Source organism: Sprattus sprattus (assembly GCF_963457725.1).
Source record: "Sprattus sprattus genome assembly, chromosome: 5".
Classification (NCBI taxonomy): domain Eukaryota; kingdom Metazoa; phylum Chordata; class Actinopteri; order Clupeiformes; family Clupeidae; genus Sprattus; species Sprattus sprattus.
In genome coordinates this window covers 28765767-28779465 of record NC_137924.1, presented here as the reverse complement: position 1 = coordinate 28779465, position 13699 = coordinate 28765767, and the positions used below count along the sequence as shown (strand labels likewise).

Sequence of the window (13699 nt, the reverse complement as noted above, 5' to 3'; positions counted from 1 at the left end):
TATGTGTGTGTGTGTATGTGTTTGTGTATTCATGTCTGTATGTATTATGTGTATATGTGAGTGCTTTATGTGTGTGTATGACTGCTTTAGGTGTTTGTATGTGCTTTGTTTTATGTGTTTATATGTGTGTATGTGTGAGTTTCTTTTCTGCTGAATACATATCACACGGCAGAGAAGCGCTACGCCCTTTAAGTGCCTCAGGCTCGTGACAAGTGCTCATAATACTTCACATCCGGAGTATCAAGTTCTATTGTGCAATCGTATTGTTTTCCACCCAGTGCATATAAGAGCCTCCCATTGGCAGTGATTAGCTTGTTATTTAATTCTGTTTAAGAGGACTATGTCTGCAGTTTTCACTCCTGACTTTTACCCGCTGGTTTTTGAGCTGGATTCATAATAAGATAAAAACATGTGTTATAGGCCTGGTATTGGTAGCTCATTATTTACCTGTTACAGATACCTTGGGTCTCACCTGTAATGACCTGCGTTTACCTGCAAGATTCCATTAAGAACTGGCCTGACCCCTCCCTCTCTCTCTCTCTCACACACACACTGCAACTGCTTACCTGGCAGCAGGACAAGCACCTTGCCCTCTACTTACTTTTCCCCCTACATAACAATAAATATACTCCTAAATTAAGTTTTGTTTTTTGTGCTCTCATTGTGTTGCTTCCCTGCGAGCCGGGTCGTAACACGTGTTAAAGTCATAGAGTAGCTTCACACATTGGGCCTCATGTAAAAACTGTCTGTTCAACTTCTCTCATGTTTTCTCTTAATCTTCTGTAAAGAGAAATAACAAGAGAAGTCATCTCCAGGTACACTTAACCTTCTTAACCATCCAAATGTGCTCTTACCCTTGTGTGCTGAATGATGAGTCCCATTAAATTGGAGGCACGTGGGCGGTTGTTTGTTCTCAGTGTAGGTAATGCCCCTTAAATACTGTACAAGAATTGGACAGATGCTACCAGAAAACGGCTGTAAGAAGAACCTCAGCAGTGGTCAAATCAACGCACTGTAAAATAAATGTAGACAAACTAAAATCCCCTTGTTTTTTATTTTTGTGTTGGATTAACAATTTTTAGATTGAGAAGTGTTTTTTTGGGCGAATGTATTCTTACCTAAGAGAAGTGCAAAGATAAATATCCCAAGAATCTGTAGATACTAATAAAATAAGAACAAAACGTTTTTACAAACAAAAATGAGAGCAAATTTCTTCAGACTTGCATTAAGTCATCCACTCAAAGCAGGTTTGTAGCACGCCTTGAATACTCTCCCAGTTGGCAAAGCAGGCAATATTTCAACATCTCATTGTCATCAGCATTCAGACCCACGACACACACACACACACACACACACACACACACACGCACACAGACACGCACACACATACTCACACACACACACACACAGACACACACACACAGACACACAGACACACACACACACCCCACGCACACACACATTCAGACCCACGACACATGCCACCTCTATGTCATCACACCAGAATGATCAGCATCATTGAAAAACAGCTCCAGTAGTATTCCAGTGATCAGGCTGTGCTTTGGCCTAAATCAATCATTCAGGGACAACTTCTTTGTCAATTAAACACACATTGATACATTGATATACACATATCTATTGACCACCAATGGTTGGATCAATTTCACTTAATGGACCTTGAAATGTATCTATTTATTTTTCCAGGCTAGAGTGCCACTTGCTGTGAAGCTTTAGGTTTTGACTCCTGTTATGGCAGACATTTGGTTTAAGCGTTAGAGCGCCCTCTAGAGTCTACATGTTTTAATGTGCTTGACAATCTTCTGCACAATTCCCTGTCTGATTTCCACAGAGAAAAACTGATGGTTGGTCCAAATTAATTCAGCAATTATTTGAATGTGTTTAACCAAATAAAGAGGAGCCATTTGCTTAGAAAATGCATCAACATGTCCTTCACATACAGTTGCATTTACAGCTTGTAATAAACCATTGTAAGGCATTTGTAAGGCATTGTAAGTTGCAGGACGAGAATCTTTTGATTGTAAAACACAGATGGCCTTTTATTTACAATGACTCTGCAGTAATTAGGTGGGTCAGTTTTTTTTTCTCCAGAACTGCATTGTTCCACTAGGTTGACTTTTTTCATCCCCCTGTTGATGTTCTTATCTGTACCCTCTGTCTCGTTCTCTCCGTGTGCTTTTCCACACAAGGGTTAAACGAAGGGCAGGAAAATGGAATTAAGGGTATAAAGTGTTGTATTGCATTATAAGATTATTTTTTTGTCATTTGGGTTAATTTTAAGTGTCTCAGTCTGAGTGGCCCAGTGGTCTCAGTCCTGCAGCTGACTAGATTCGTTTTCACAGAGATCTCAGGAACATGGGGATTCTGGCTGTGGGTTACCCTTCTGTGGAGGTGGCAAACCCCTCCATTTGTCTGTGAGTCTGTGTGATCCCTATCAGTAAACGCCCAAATCCCTGTGATTTATTATTTTCTTATTCGAACATAACAGATTGTAGGCATCCAAAAGAATGGCTCCCTTGGTCAGCCTACCTAAGGGGTAGCAATATAGCATTACAAGAACAGGGACTAAGACTGAGTTTCTACATTGAGTGGAGTGAGATTAATTAAGTTTACCAATACAGGGTCAAATATTGCATTACAGCAAAACACAGAAAGAGGAACACGCAGAAACCTTCGGCCACTTTCAGTTCCGTTTTTGGTCTGGAGAGTGATTCCTTACACCATGTCATGACTGATGTTTTATGCTATTATTCTGACTGAACGTTGCTATTTCATTTCATAACACTTTTTACACTCAGCTTTGCGATAAATACTGTACTCTAAAGCTGTGTTCACAGTAAATGGCTGTCCCTTGCTAACACAGAGGTCACTCATAAAATAATGGCCCCCTACATTAAGCTCTGACAAACACTGCAGTCTCAGATGAGTCACTCATGCTTTGTTCTATACATAGGCCTGTCAATTTACTCTCATCAGAAAAAAAGACGTGCTGAAAAGAGGGCTTTCTGACATTTGAAATGTCTGATCTCAATCTGCCCAGCAGCATCATTTGTCCCTTTCAGGCAGTTGCTCCAAACTATGAGGTCGAAAGAACTGTCCGTCAAGACAAAGATCTTGAGAATGATACACAAAAATGTCTTGTAGCATTGAAAGTGCCAAAGAGTCCGGCAGTCTCCATCATTCTCAAATGGAAGACATACGGAACCACCACAAAGTCTCCCTAGATCTGGTCGCCCAGCCAAATGGATGAAGGGCCTTGGTCAGACAGGTAACCAAAAACCCAATGGTCATTATGAATGAGATCCAGAGTTCACTGGTGGAGATGGGAGTACCTTACAGGAGGACTATCATATGTGCAGCACTCCACCTATCAAGTCGTTATGGTAGATTGGCCAGACGGAGGTCATTCCTCACTAAAAGGCACATGACAGCAGGCTGGGAGTTTGCATGACTTTCAGTCCATGAGGAGTGAAATCCTCTGGTCTGATGAAATGAAGATTGAATTCCCAATGTCATGCGCGGAAGAAACCAGGCATGGAGCAGGGGGAAAGATGGATGCAGAGAAATAGAGCAATCCTGAGTGAAAACTTTTTCCAGAGTGCTCAGGATCTCAGGCTGGGGCAACAGTTTACATTTCACAGGAGTGGCTTTAGGAAAACTCTGTAGAAGTCCTCAATAAAATCCTAAATACAAAAAAATGAATGTGGAAAACTTGAAAGAGTCTAAAACTCTTCGTTTGCACTATAAGTAGAATGGGCAGATTAAGAAAGCACTGTTCAGAAACAAAAGACAATTGGTGTTTTTAAAAAAAAAAAAAAAATTCTTAGTTGGTTAAACACAATGAATCTGTTTTTACTTAAATATATTACTAATGATCATAAGTACACATGAATGTGAATGTGTGTGTGTATGTTTAACAATACTTGACCACTGTGTTACAACATCTGGACACATTCTTTTATACACACACACACACACACACACACACACACACACACACACACACACACACATGCACACACACACACACACACACAGACAGACAGGCTTCTTTAGCTCTCTGTGGACACCCACTTCAGCTGAGCAATCACGCCACCCCCCCCCCCCCCCACACACACACACACACACACACAGACACACACGCACACACAAACACACACTCAGTGTATGTATGTCCCCGGGTTCTCCAGAAACTCAGATATCTTCTTGGCCATGCCGTCCAGCTCATTGGTGTTGGTGTACTTGAGCAGGTTGTATGAGCGCACAAAGAAGTGGCGCAGATAGCGCTGGCTGGCACACTTGTGCAGCTTCCGGGCCAGACGCAGGACGCTCTCGCGCATGTTCCTCCAGTCGCGCACGCCAGGGTACTTCTCACATGACCAAAACAGCAGAGTCTGAGGAACAAAACCAAACATAATCATCCTTGAGACAATTCTAAGGTTCACAAAAATCATTGGTGTTGATTCAGTTGATTGTTTGGTTTAGTAGACACACAACAGCATACTAAAGCTATGTACGAGAACTCTTGTGCATTCCATACTTGTGCATTCCATACTGTTATCAGAACTTACCTCTGAACCTCATCAACAATAGTGAATCCCTGAGATAAAAAAAGACTCTCTGTTGCGTAAATGTTGTGACTAAGCACCCTGCAATACTACCCCTTACCTCTAGGGCTTTTATATTGAGCTGAGTTTGGTATTTTGACAAGAGGTAAAAGGCAAATAGGGTGGAACTGACGTGAATTATGATTGGTTGCATAAACAATGATGCTGAATTGTCATCGGCACCTGTAAGTGATAGGCAGTGATGACAGGCTTGTTGCCGGGACACCACACATCCTCTTTGAGTTGCCGGACGACTCGATAACACTTCCGGCGACAGCCTCCGTCCTCATCGATGCTTCCCAGCAGCATTTGCTCCGCCCGCGAGAAGGACAGCAGCCAGTGGTAGTTTGAGGTGGCCATAAGGTTATAGCCAAATGACTTCAGACAAAAAGAGAGGAAAGAGAGAGAGAGAAAGAGAGAGATAGAGAGAGAGTAACTACAAGGTGCAAGAGAGAGATACTTAAACAAACAGAGAACTGTGCCATAAGAAAACTTAATTCTAACATTCTACCATTGATTATGACATTCTTGATGAATATCATTTCATACACATTTACTGAAGAATTCTTGAATGGATTTCATATATCAGACCATAACTCCACATACCAGGCCATACTCCAGTTTGTCCCCCACTCTCAGTTTGAATTGCACCAGATCACAGCCATTAGGCTTGGCTCCTGACCTTTTGTCTATGCTGAGAGCCATCAGACATGCTTCCTGGCTTTTGTGTGTCTTGGATCTAGAGATATTAGACCCTGATTGTTGGCTTTTGTCTACAGCCAAGACAAGATGGTTGAAGCCAAACATATTACCAGTTATATAGCATTTACATATTAGCTACACATCCCCTTTTGCTTAACATCCACCACCTACCTTTGACCTCCAGACACACCCACCCCTCCCCTAAGCTTTTGTTTAATATGTTAAACATAAAACTCTAAATTTCTGTGTTGTCAGAGAGGACAACACAGAAATGGACTTTCCGCACAGAGGAAGACTCTCCTGGTGACATGTGACCATACTCTCCGAGGTATACTGTGCCTAGCGTAGTAATTAACGTGTTCTTTCACTAAGCCGTCTTCCACAAGTCTCTTACTCTGAACAAGCTAACTTGAACCAAGGAACCGACTTTGGCAGTTTTCATCAAGGAATTTGCAAGGAACAGCATACTCTTTCACAGTTATTAACCTGATGACAGTAGGCCCACAACACAATTATGATCAGTAAGAAAAACTAAATTATAGTTCTTATTATTATTATTTCAGGGTCATGACCTTCAGGCAGCGAGCACGCTCTATGGACGGCCATCTTTTGAGGAGGCGGGGCCATCGTGCTTTCTTGGGCCAGCAGTTCATCAGCTCCACGGTTGGCACCAGCTCCACCTCCACCTGTATCTCAGATGTCTCCACGGCAACCCGCACCACCGAGCCCACGGACTCCAGCATGCTGACTTTACCTAAGGAAGAGAAAGAGCGTGTCGGGAGGATGAAGAAAAGACGAAAGACGAAAAAAAAGGAAGTTGAGTCAAAATGGAAACCAAACTTATCTTAAGTCACAAAGTTATCTTCACCAGTCCTAAAATAAGAGAGCAAAGGGAGGATGAGATATATAATATTATGTACTTCAAGACTGTAGCTTATAGATTATGATAAAATATAAAATATTTACAGTCATTGACCGGATGAGAGTATATGCGTATATACATTATGTGTCAACCACAGGACAGAAACATTCAGTTGCTCTTGACTTGTTGAATATGTGCTTTGATTTCCCTGTGTGTTCTTCATTATCTCTTTCAAGATTTATCTCCCTCTGTAAAAATCCCATTTTACACATACACACTTCAGTGAGCTTGGATGCAAATCACTGCTCATCATTCAAATGCCTAAACCTGGATGGTTGATGGTATTCAGAGTGACCTTGAGGGGCATCAAGACGCTGACTATGCAAGGAGGAGGGGGGGGGGGGGATTCAATAGTCATTGGTTGACCACCTATGCACAAATATCTACTCTAATAAAATAAATGATAAAACTATTAGCTTTATTATTGAATGTACTGTATCTCCCCCTTATATTCACAGTGAGCCTAGTTGCAAATCACTCCCCTACTGTAAATGCCCCTTTCAAGCATAAGCACGGACAGCAGGCCAGGCCAGTGAGCATGACTTACGTAAGCACGCAGGAATCACCTGTGTTGTGGGCGACATTCACCTGTGAGCGAGCAGCTCTTGATTGCCTCCTCCAGCAGCTCCCTGAAGACGATGACCACCTTGGCGGGCACGACGTCGCCCTCGATGGCAACGGCAGCCTCCTGCCACTCCTGCGAGACGTTGGCAAAGCTCTCCAGCTCCAGCCACTGGTGCAGCTTCTCGGGCTCACGCACGGGCGACGGCAGCCGTGAGCCAGTCAGGGCGTAGTAGCGCCACTGCCGCGCCCGGCGCTCTTTGTATCCATTCAGCCCCTTTACTGGCACCGAGATCAGGAACAGTGTGGGAGTCAGGACCTGTTACAGGGGGGTTCGGAGGTCAAGAGGTCAATCAATGAGCGACACCACATATAGGGGCTAATTGCAAATGTCCATCCAAGCACACTAGCCTGACATAAAAGGCTCTGAGATTGGGAATTATGTGGGCGTTAGGGCCTGCTTGGTTCAAAGGTCGAGAAGCCAATCAATGAGCTGCTTGTCACATCAGGCTATTCGCTCAAGTCTGTCTATACGCTAAACTGACATTACAAGTCTCACTGGCTGTGCCCTCAATATCCAGCCTGTGCTCAAACATAACACTTGTGTGACTGACAGGCGGTACGAGTGGTGCCACTGTAAGGGGTAATTCAGTGTAAGCCCCCAGCTGTTTCAAGACCACATCAATCTATTTCGGACTGCAGTCTAGGCGTGATGTCTCTTTATGTCAAATTTTACAAAGCACACATAGACTGTCAAAAAAAAAAAAACACTATAAGTTTGGACATCTTTTACAGCGATGTCTGCTTTTACCTGAATGGCAGGGTTGAGGGCACACTTTCCCCGCAGTAGAGCAGTCCATTTAGACAATAACCCAGGTTGATCCTACACAACAAGAGCACAAAGCACCAGGATTAAAGAGGTTAACTAATAAACGATGACTAGAAAAACCAGGCTACTGCGGATTAGAACACAGGTGCATCATCAAAAGGAAGTGATGTCTGTTGATAGATAGGTGCACTTACTTTCATATTGTCATTGTTGTGAACTCCAGAGTTTGCGATGGACAGAAAGCGAGCATCCTTAATACTAACTTCAGCCGTGAGGTCCTTCATGATCTTCTGGACCTCCTCCACTGTTTTGGACACCAGCCGATGCCTCAGGTCCACCTGTGCAGAGAGAGAGAGAGAAGCTTCACATCCCTACGACCAACTAGCTGACTAGACCTTGATAGAATGCCCTGAAAACAGCCATACCTAACAAACCAAAGCTAAACCAGCTCAAAAGGAAAAGAAGATGAAACATTATTCAGAGTTAAAATGTATTAATAAAATTGAAGAATTAAAAGAAGATTGGCGTAAATCTAGATTAGACTAAACATTAGCCAGAGAGATGCACATTCCCATACTGCGCTTAACCAAACATCAAAGCAATTCAAGTACACCTGACTTCTAAACACATGTTTGGCCCTTATGTTTAGTTCATCTTTAATGGGTTCTTCAGGGCCATCCAAAAGAAAAAAGATAACAGAATCCACCTGATTTTGCAGGAAGTGGTCCAAGTCCTCTTCAGTGAAGTCTGTCATTTTGATGGACAATCCCACAGGTTTAGCCTGTTGCCTTAGAACACGACTAAACAACTGGGCTTCAGAGGACTCCTAGCTCCTGTGCTGGTTCTGTGTGTGAGTGGCAACTGTGACCCTCTTTGTGAATTGTTCCATGTGGTACAAAATGAACCGTACCGAGAGGGGAAAGCACTTCAACATAGAGACATTGATTGTGCACCATTGATTTGGTAGGCACTCAAATGCACCCCACAATCCTCTGGGCAAGTAGGCGAACCAGCTCCACTCATGTGGTGTGGACCATAGACATATATATATATATATATATATATATATATATATATATATATATATAGATAGATATACGTATACCAACCATAACCATAACCATATATATATACTGTATATTTATGTATGTCTATGGTTTGAACCACACAGCTTAATTCATTTATTCATTTGGTGGAAGATTAAAGGATAACTTCACATTTATTCCAGATGACATTTAGCCCTTGAAAGTTTTGACAAGGCAGCCCTTCCTTTCCACCGGTGACATTTAAACTGATCACCACTTTTTTACTACTACAATAGTGTTGACATATCTGTAATTATCCTGGCTGCAAATGCAATGTCAGGAAGGTGTATTGTACTCTTTTTTTAGTATGCTTGAGAAGTTGTAAGGGTAATATAAGAGCTGTAATATACCCACATGACTGAAAATGATCTTATTTGTTTCGGATGTAATTGGAATGCATCGTGACCTCATTACTGATTACAAAGCTTCAGCCCCATGTGGCTCAAAAACAATTACTGCGCAGTATTGATAGCAGAGATAAATCCCCATTAGTGAAGATCAACATCCTGTTGTTCAATAGAAAGTGTCCCTGCACTAATTTAGAGTCAACTGATGACAGAGTTCCTGTGAGTAAACCTAAATCCAGTGTTTGCCATTCATAAACTACGTCCCTGGTATTGCATAAAATTGAATTGAAATGTATGTGAAGCCGCCTCCACAGTTGGCATGAGGGGTACAGAAAATCCATAATGAGTGATGATTCACAGATGATTTATTCAGAAAACGGCCTGTTCGGAAACATTCAGAGAACATTCCCTGGGACTGTTTGAGACATGACTGAAATAAACTCTGGGCTATTTCAAGCACACCATATGTATTTTTGGAGCATGTACTCATGCTGGTGTTGTAAGATCCTCCACCTACAAGATGCTGCATTCGGCTTAAACCAGAAAGATTTAAGAAAATCAGGAAAAAGATGCAGCCAACGCTTTCATAATGAAAAATCTTTGTGAAAATGTACTTACAGGAAATTAAAATAAATTTAAAAATAGCTGAAGGTAGTCTGAATCCATAGCCTATATGGCTATGGTGGGTAAGTAGCCTGATTTTAGTGTTAACTCCTCAGTAATACCCATCACTGACAGACACGTAAAAATGCTGTAATCAGTATCAGTAAAGTGTCCATTCAAAACGCTAAAGCCCATGTCCATATTCAAGAATAGATCATGTTGATGTTCACATGCCCACACAAAATCTCTCTCTCCTTCTCTCTCTTGTTTATAGTTCTTCACATGAGGGATGACAGATGCCATCTGGAGTTAAGTTCACGTTACTGCAGTCACAGAAAAGCATGTTTTTTTTTTTTTTTTTAAAGCGGCATTGATTTAAACTGACACGGTTTTTTACAAAAGAGTGAAAAGGAAGTTGCCTACCAGTGTCATTCTATCAGGTCAGTGAATCGGCGTGCTGCTGCAAAAGAATGAATAACACGCAAACTTGCGCCATCTGTTAGAAGAACTACATCCCCCACGTTGCAGTTCGACAATTACAAAACAAACGCTCGTGCTCTGGGAAAATATGTCCTACATTTGAAAGCGCTAGTGACCCACATCTTTGGTGAGATGGAATAACTTCTGTACAAAAAGGTTGGTTTTCTGCATTCAACAGTTATTTTAGGGTTCGTATATGCAAGGTCTATGCTCTTTAGGTAAAGGGCATTCATTTATTGTAGTGGTCTTAAGTCTGTTGCTTTGTTCTACTTGGGGACAACGGTTATTCAACTAAAGTCAGCCGTCTAGCCAACTGCTTAATTGCTAGCTTACTGTTAAGTTTAAAGATGATTGACCTTTTTACTGGAACTGCCTTGCCACTTCTATATGTGTTAACTGATAGGGCATGACAACGATGTAGAATGTAGAGCACAGCGACGACCTGTCATAACTAGCCTATCTGCTAGCCAAGTGCTAAACAAGACGTCTAGCTTTAATAAATGTAACTTAGCTGAATAGGTTGTAGCAACAGTAGTGCTGTCATGCTTAAAGGTGTGTCTTTATTGTTAATGTAGGCTGCAGGTGCGGTCCAGAGCGTCATGAGTTGCTCAGGTTTGCTGTTGCTGCACCGCGGGGACATAATCCACCGTGCGCTCCTGCCGTTGTACCGCTCCACTAATGTCCGTGCCCTCAGTAATGGCCGTCACATGAGCCCCGGCCTCAAGGACAGCTACCGCGTGTTGCAGCTGCCGGCAGATGGGGACAGCAGCCAAGCTGAGGTGAGGGAGGCCTACCACGTTATGGCCAAGCTCTACCACCCGGACTCGGGCGCTCCAACTGCCGATGCGGCTCTTTTCGCCCGCATCGAGGAGGCGTACCGAGCTGTGTTGGCGCACCTTGCGCGCCAGAAATACGCGTCGCAGTACAGTACCCAAGCAGGGGGAGAGGAGGACGATCCAAGTCAAGGCAATGCTTTTCAGCACCGGCAATACATCAACTTCGAGGGTGTTGGCTCCGGAACGCCCAGCCAGCGGGAGCGACAGTATCGGCAGTTCCGCGTGGACCGGGCGACAGACCAGGTGCTGGAGTACCGCCGCAAGGAGATGGAGCGCTCTGCCGCGGACGAGGGGGCCATGATCGAGCGTGACATTCGCACACGCCACCGGCAGACCAAGATCACGCAGGCGGTGGAGCGGCTGGTGGAGGACCTCATCCAGGAGTCCATGGCGCGCGGAGACTTCCAGAACCTGAGCGGGAGCGGCAAGCCCCTCAGCAAGTTCCAGCACAACCCGTACGCTGACCCCGCTACCCACAACCTCAACCGCATCCTCATCGACAACGGCTACCAGCCCGAGTGGATCGTGCTCCAGAAGGAGATCCGCGAGAAGCTGGCCAAGCTTCGGGCTGGGCTTCTGAAGGCCCGAGGCCAACTGGGGGACCCGATGACGCCCCGTGAGCAGCTCAAATGGCAGGAGCAGTGTGGGAACTTTGCCGTGGACCTGACCAAGGTGAACAAGAGGGTGGACACGTTCAACCTGATTGTGCCGTTGCTCAACCGCCAGCTTGTTCACTTCAGCTTGAAGAGAGAGGTGGAGCGGGCGATGAGGGAGGACAAGGAACAAAGGGAGGATAGGAAGAGGAGAGAGAAAGAACAGAGGCTGAAGGAGAGAGAGAGGGAGAGTGACATGGCCCAGAACAGCAGACAAGGACTGTTTGCATGGATGCAGAATCTCCTGAAATAGCCGTGGAAACAGACCACTACCTCATGGGGGTTACATCACACAGCAGGATATCTGAGGGAGCTGGATAACTGAACTGAGAAAAACCTGGTCCCCTCCAGACCTTGATCACAGACTTATTAAAAAAAGTGGCCTTTCGGGTTATGAAGTGCAGATACGTGAAAACCTCTGCTAACCTGCTTGAATAGACACCGGTCAATTAGATGTGTTATAAGTGCTTAAAAGAATCAGCAACACAACTTGAATATCTATTTTAGTCTTTTAGGTAACTGATATCATAAAGGGATTGGGAAAAGTGTTTTTGAGTGCTTTGGGATTTCTTTTTAAGGAATGGAGGCCCAGCTGTGAATGACTAACCTGTTTTGTCATTTTCTGAGGCCTGAGGTCCATCATGTCCAATATATGATCTAAAATAGACATTCTGATTAACTCTCGCAGTGCATAAAGAAAAGCCTGGATAACTGTCTAATGCTGCTAGTATTACAAAGACTATTATACAAATTAAATTGATTCAACTGTTGAGCAAATGTATTGCATGAGACGGTTTCATGCTCAGATACATACCTTGCAAGTACTGTATTTGGTGTCTAATGGTGGAGTAATTATATATTTTATAAATAATCATGAAAAAGACAAGATTCTGTCCATTTATTTATTGTCTGAATACAACAGTATGACACTACTTAATTCCCCATTCAGAGTCAGTGTTCAATCACAAATTGCATATTCCATACAAACTTCAACTTGAGTGCACAGTGTTGTAACTGCAACCAGTTCAGACACAAATGTTCCAGCGTTTCCTCTCCACCCTCCCTCCTCTCAGCCAGGCAGACGCTCCACTGCAGCAGGGTTGCCGATGACCAGCGGGTCCTTCCTGGGGTCTACCCCTCTCAGTGCCTGTTTCAGGGTGACTGGTGGCGTGAGTACGCTGGCCCAGTCGTGGGCGATGTACTGGTGGTAAGGATCGTGGGAGTTCTCCAGCTTCTTGGAGCGGATGTAGCTCATCATAATCCCGAAGGTGAAGAAGCTGAATAGCCCCACCACCAGGAAGATGTAGATCATGCCCTGACTTTGAGCTTGACCTTTGACCTGACTGTGGTCCAGAGACAGGGTGAGAGCTGGGTGGACAGTAGCGGGAGGTGAGACGGAGGAAGGAGCCATAGAGGTCTTGTTCAGGTACTCCAAAAGGGAGACTAGCAGGGACTGCAGACTGGTGCTGTTCTGAAGTAGCATGGTGCTAAATTCTGTCCCACACAAGATTTGAACGAAAACTTAGTTATGTGGACATCAATTCATACAGACAAGCATTTAGTACAAACAGAAGTTAGTCCAAAGCATACTGTAATTAAGCTGCTATTAGTATGAGAAGGAACACTTATGGAAATTGTAGTAAGAAGACTTTTAGATACACATATATTAGTGAGAGTCGAGTAATCCAATCAAAACATTACTTTAAAAACTTAAAATAGCTGACCATACTTTTCAAATTCTAAACAGTGAAGGAAGATCAATAATAGAGTTAAGAAATTGATTAAAATAATTACCTTGGTGAAGTTAAGAACAGGCTATGGAACCCACCAGACTACAACACTGCTTGTGGTGTTCTGTGTTCGATGATTATGAGGACTCTAACTGTTCTGTGTTCAGAGGGAGACCTGATCCACCCACTCTATTCACACACACACACACACACTATTCACACACACACACACACACACTATTCACACACACACACACACACACACACACACAAACACACACTCTATTCACACACACACACACCCGCACTCACATACACACACACAC

General features: G+C 43.7%; 3 protein-coding genes across 3 annotated transcripts; 1 reads left to right on the top strand and 2 right to left on the bottom strand.

Moving 5' to 3' along the window:
- Positions 1 to 4178: 4178 nt before the first annotated feature.
- Positions 4179 to 8393, bottom strand: mab21l3 (mab-21-like 3; the record flags this gene model as incomplete). The annotated part of the gene is made up of 7 exons (XM_080839748.1): positions 4179 to 4412; positions 4809 to 5003; positions 5900 to 6081; positions 6838 to 7129; positions 7622 to 7693; positions 7834 to 7977; positions 8346 to 8393. The coding sequence occupies 7 exons, from the start codon at positions 8391 to 8393 to the stop codon at positions 4179 to 4181; spliced, it is 1167 nt and encodes a 388-aa protein (XP_080695874.1).
- Positions 8394 to 9783: 1390 nt separating this feature from the next.
- dnajc28 (DnaJ (Hsp40) homolog, subfamily C, member 28) lies at positions 9784 to 12472 on the top strand. The gene is made up of 2 exons (XM_080839056.1): positions 9784 to 10310; positions 10730 to 12472. Exon 2 carries the CDS (start codon positions 10754 to 10756, stop codon positions 11894 to 11896), a length of 1143 nt encoding a protein of 380 aa, XP_080695182.1. The 5' UTR covers positions 9784 to 10310; positions 10730 to 10753; the 3' UTR covers positions 11897 to 12472.
- A 240-nt stretch (positions 12473 to 12712) lies between these two features.
- Positions 12713 to 13537, bottom strand: LOC308366111 (uncharacterized protein; the record flags this gene model as incomplete). Its single annotated transcript, XM_080839747.1, has 2 exons — positions 13438 to 13537; positions 12713 to 13137 (listed from the first exon to the last, which is right to left on the bottom strand). The coding sequence occupies exon 2, from the start codon at positions 13124 to 13126 to the stop codon at positions 12713 to 12715; it is 414 nt and encodes a 137-aa protein (XP_080695873.1). The 5' UTR covers positions 13127 to 13137; positions 13438 to 13537.
- Positions 13538 to 13699: the final 162 nt, after the last annotated feature.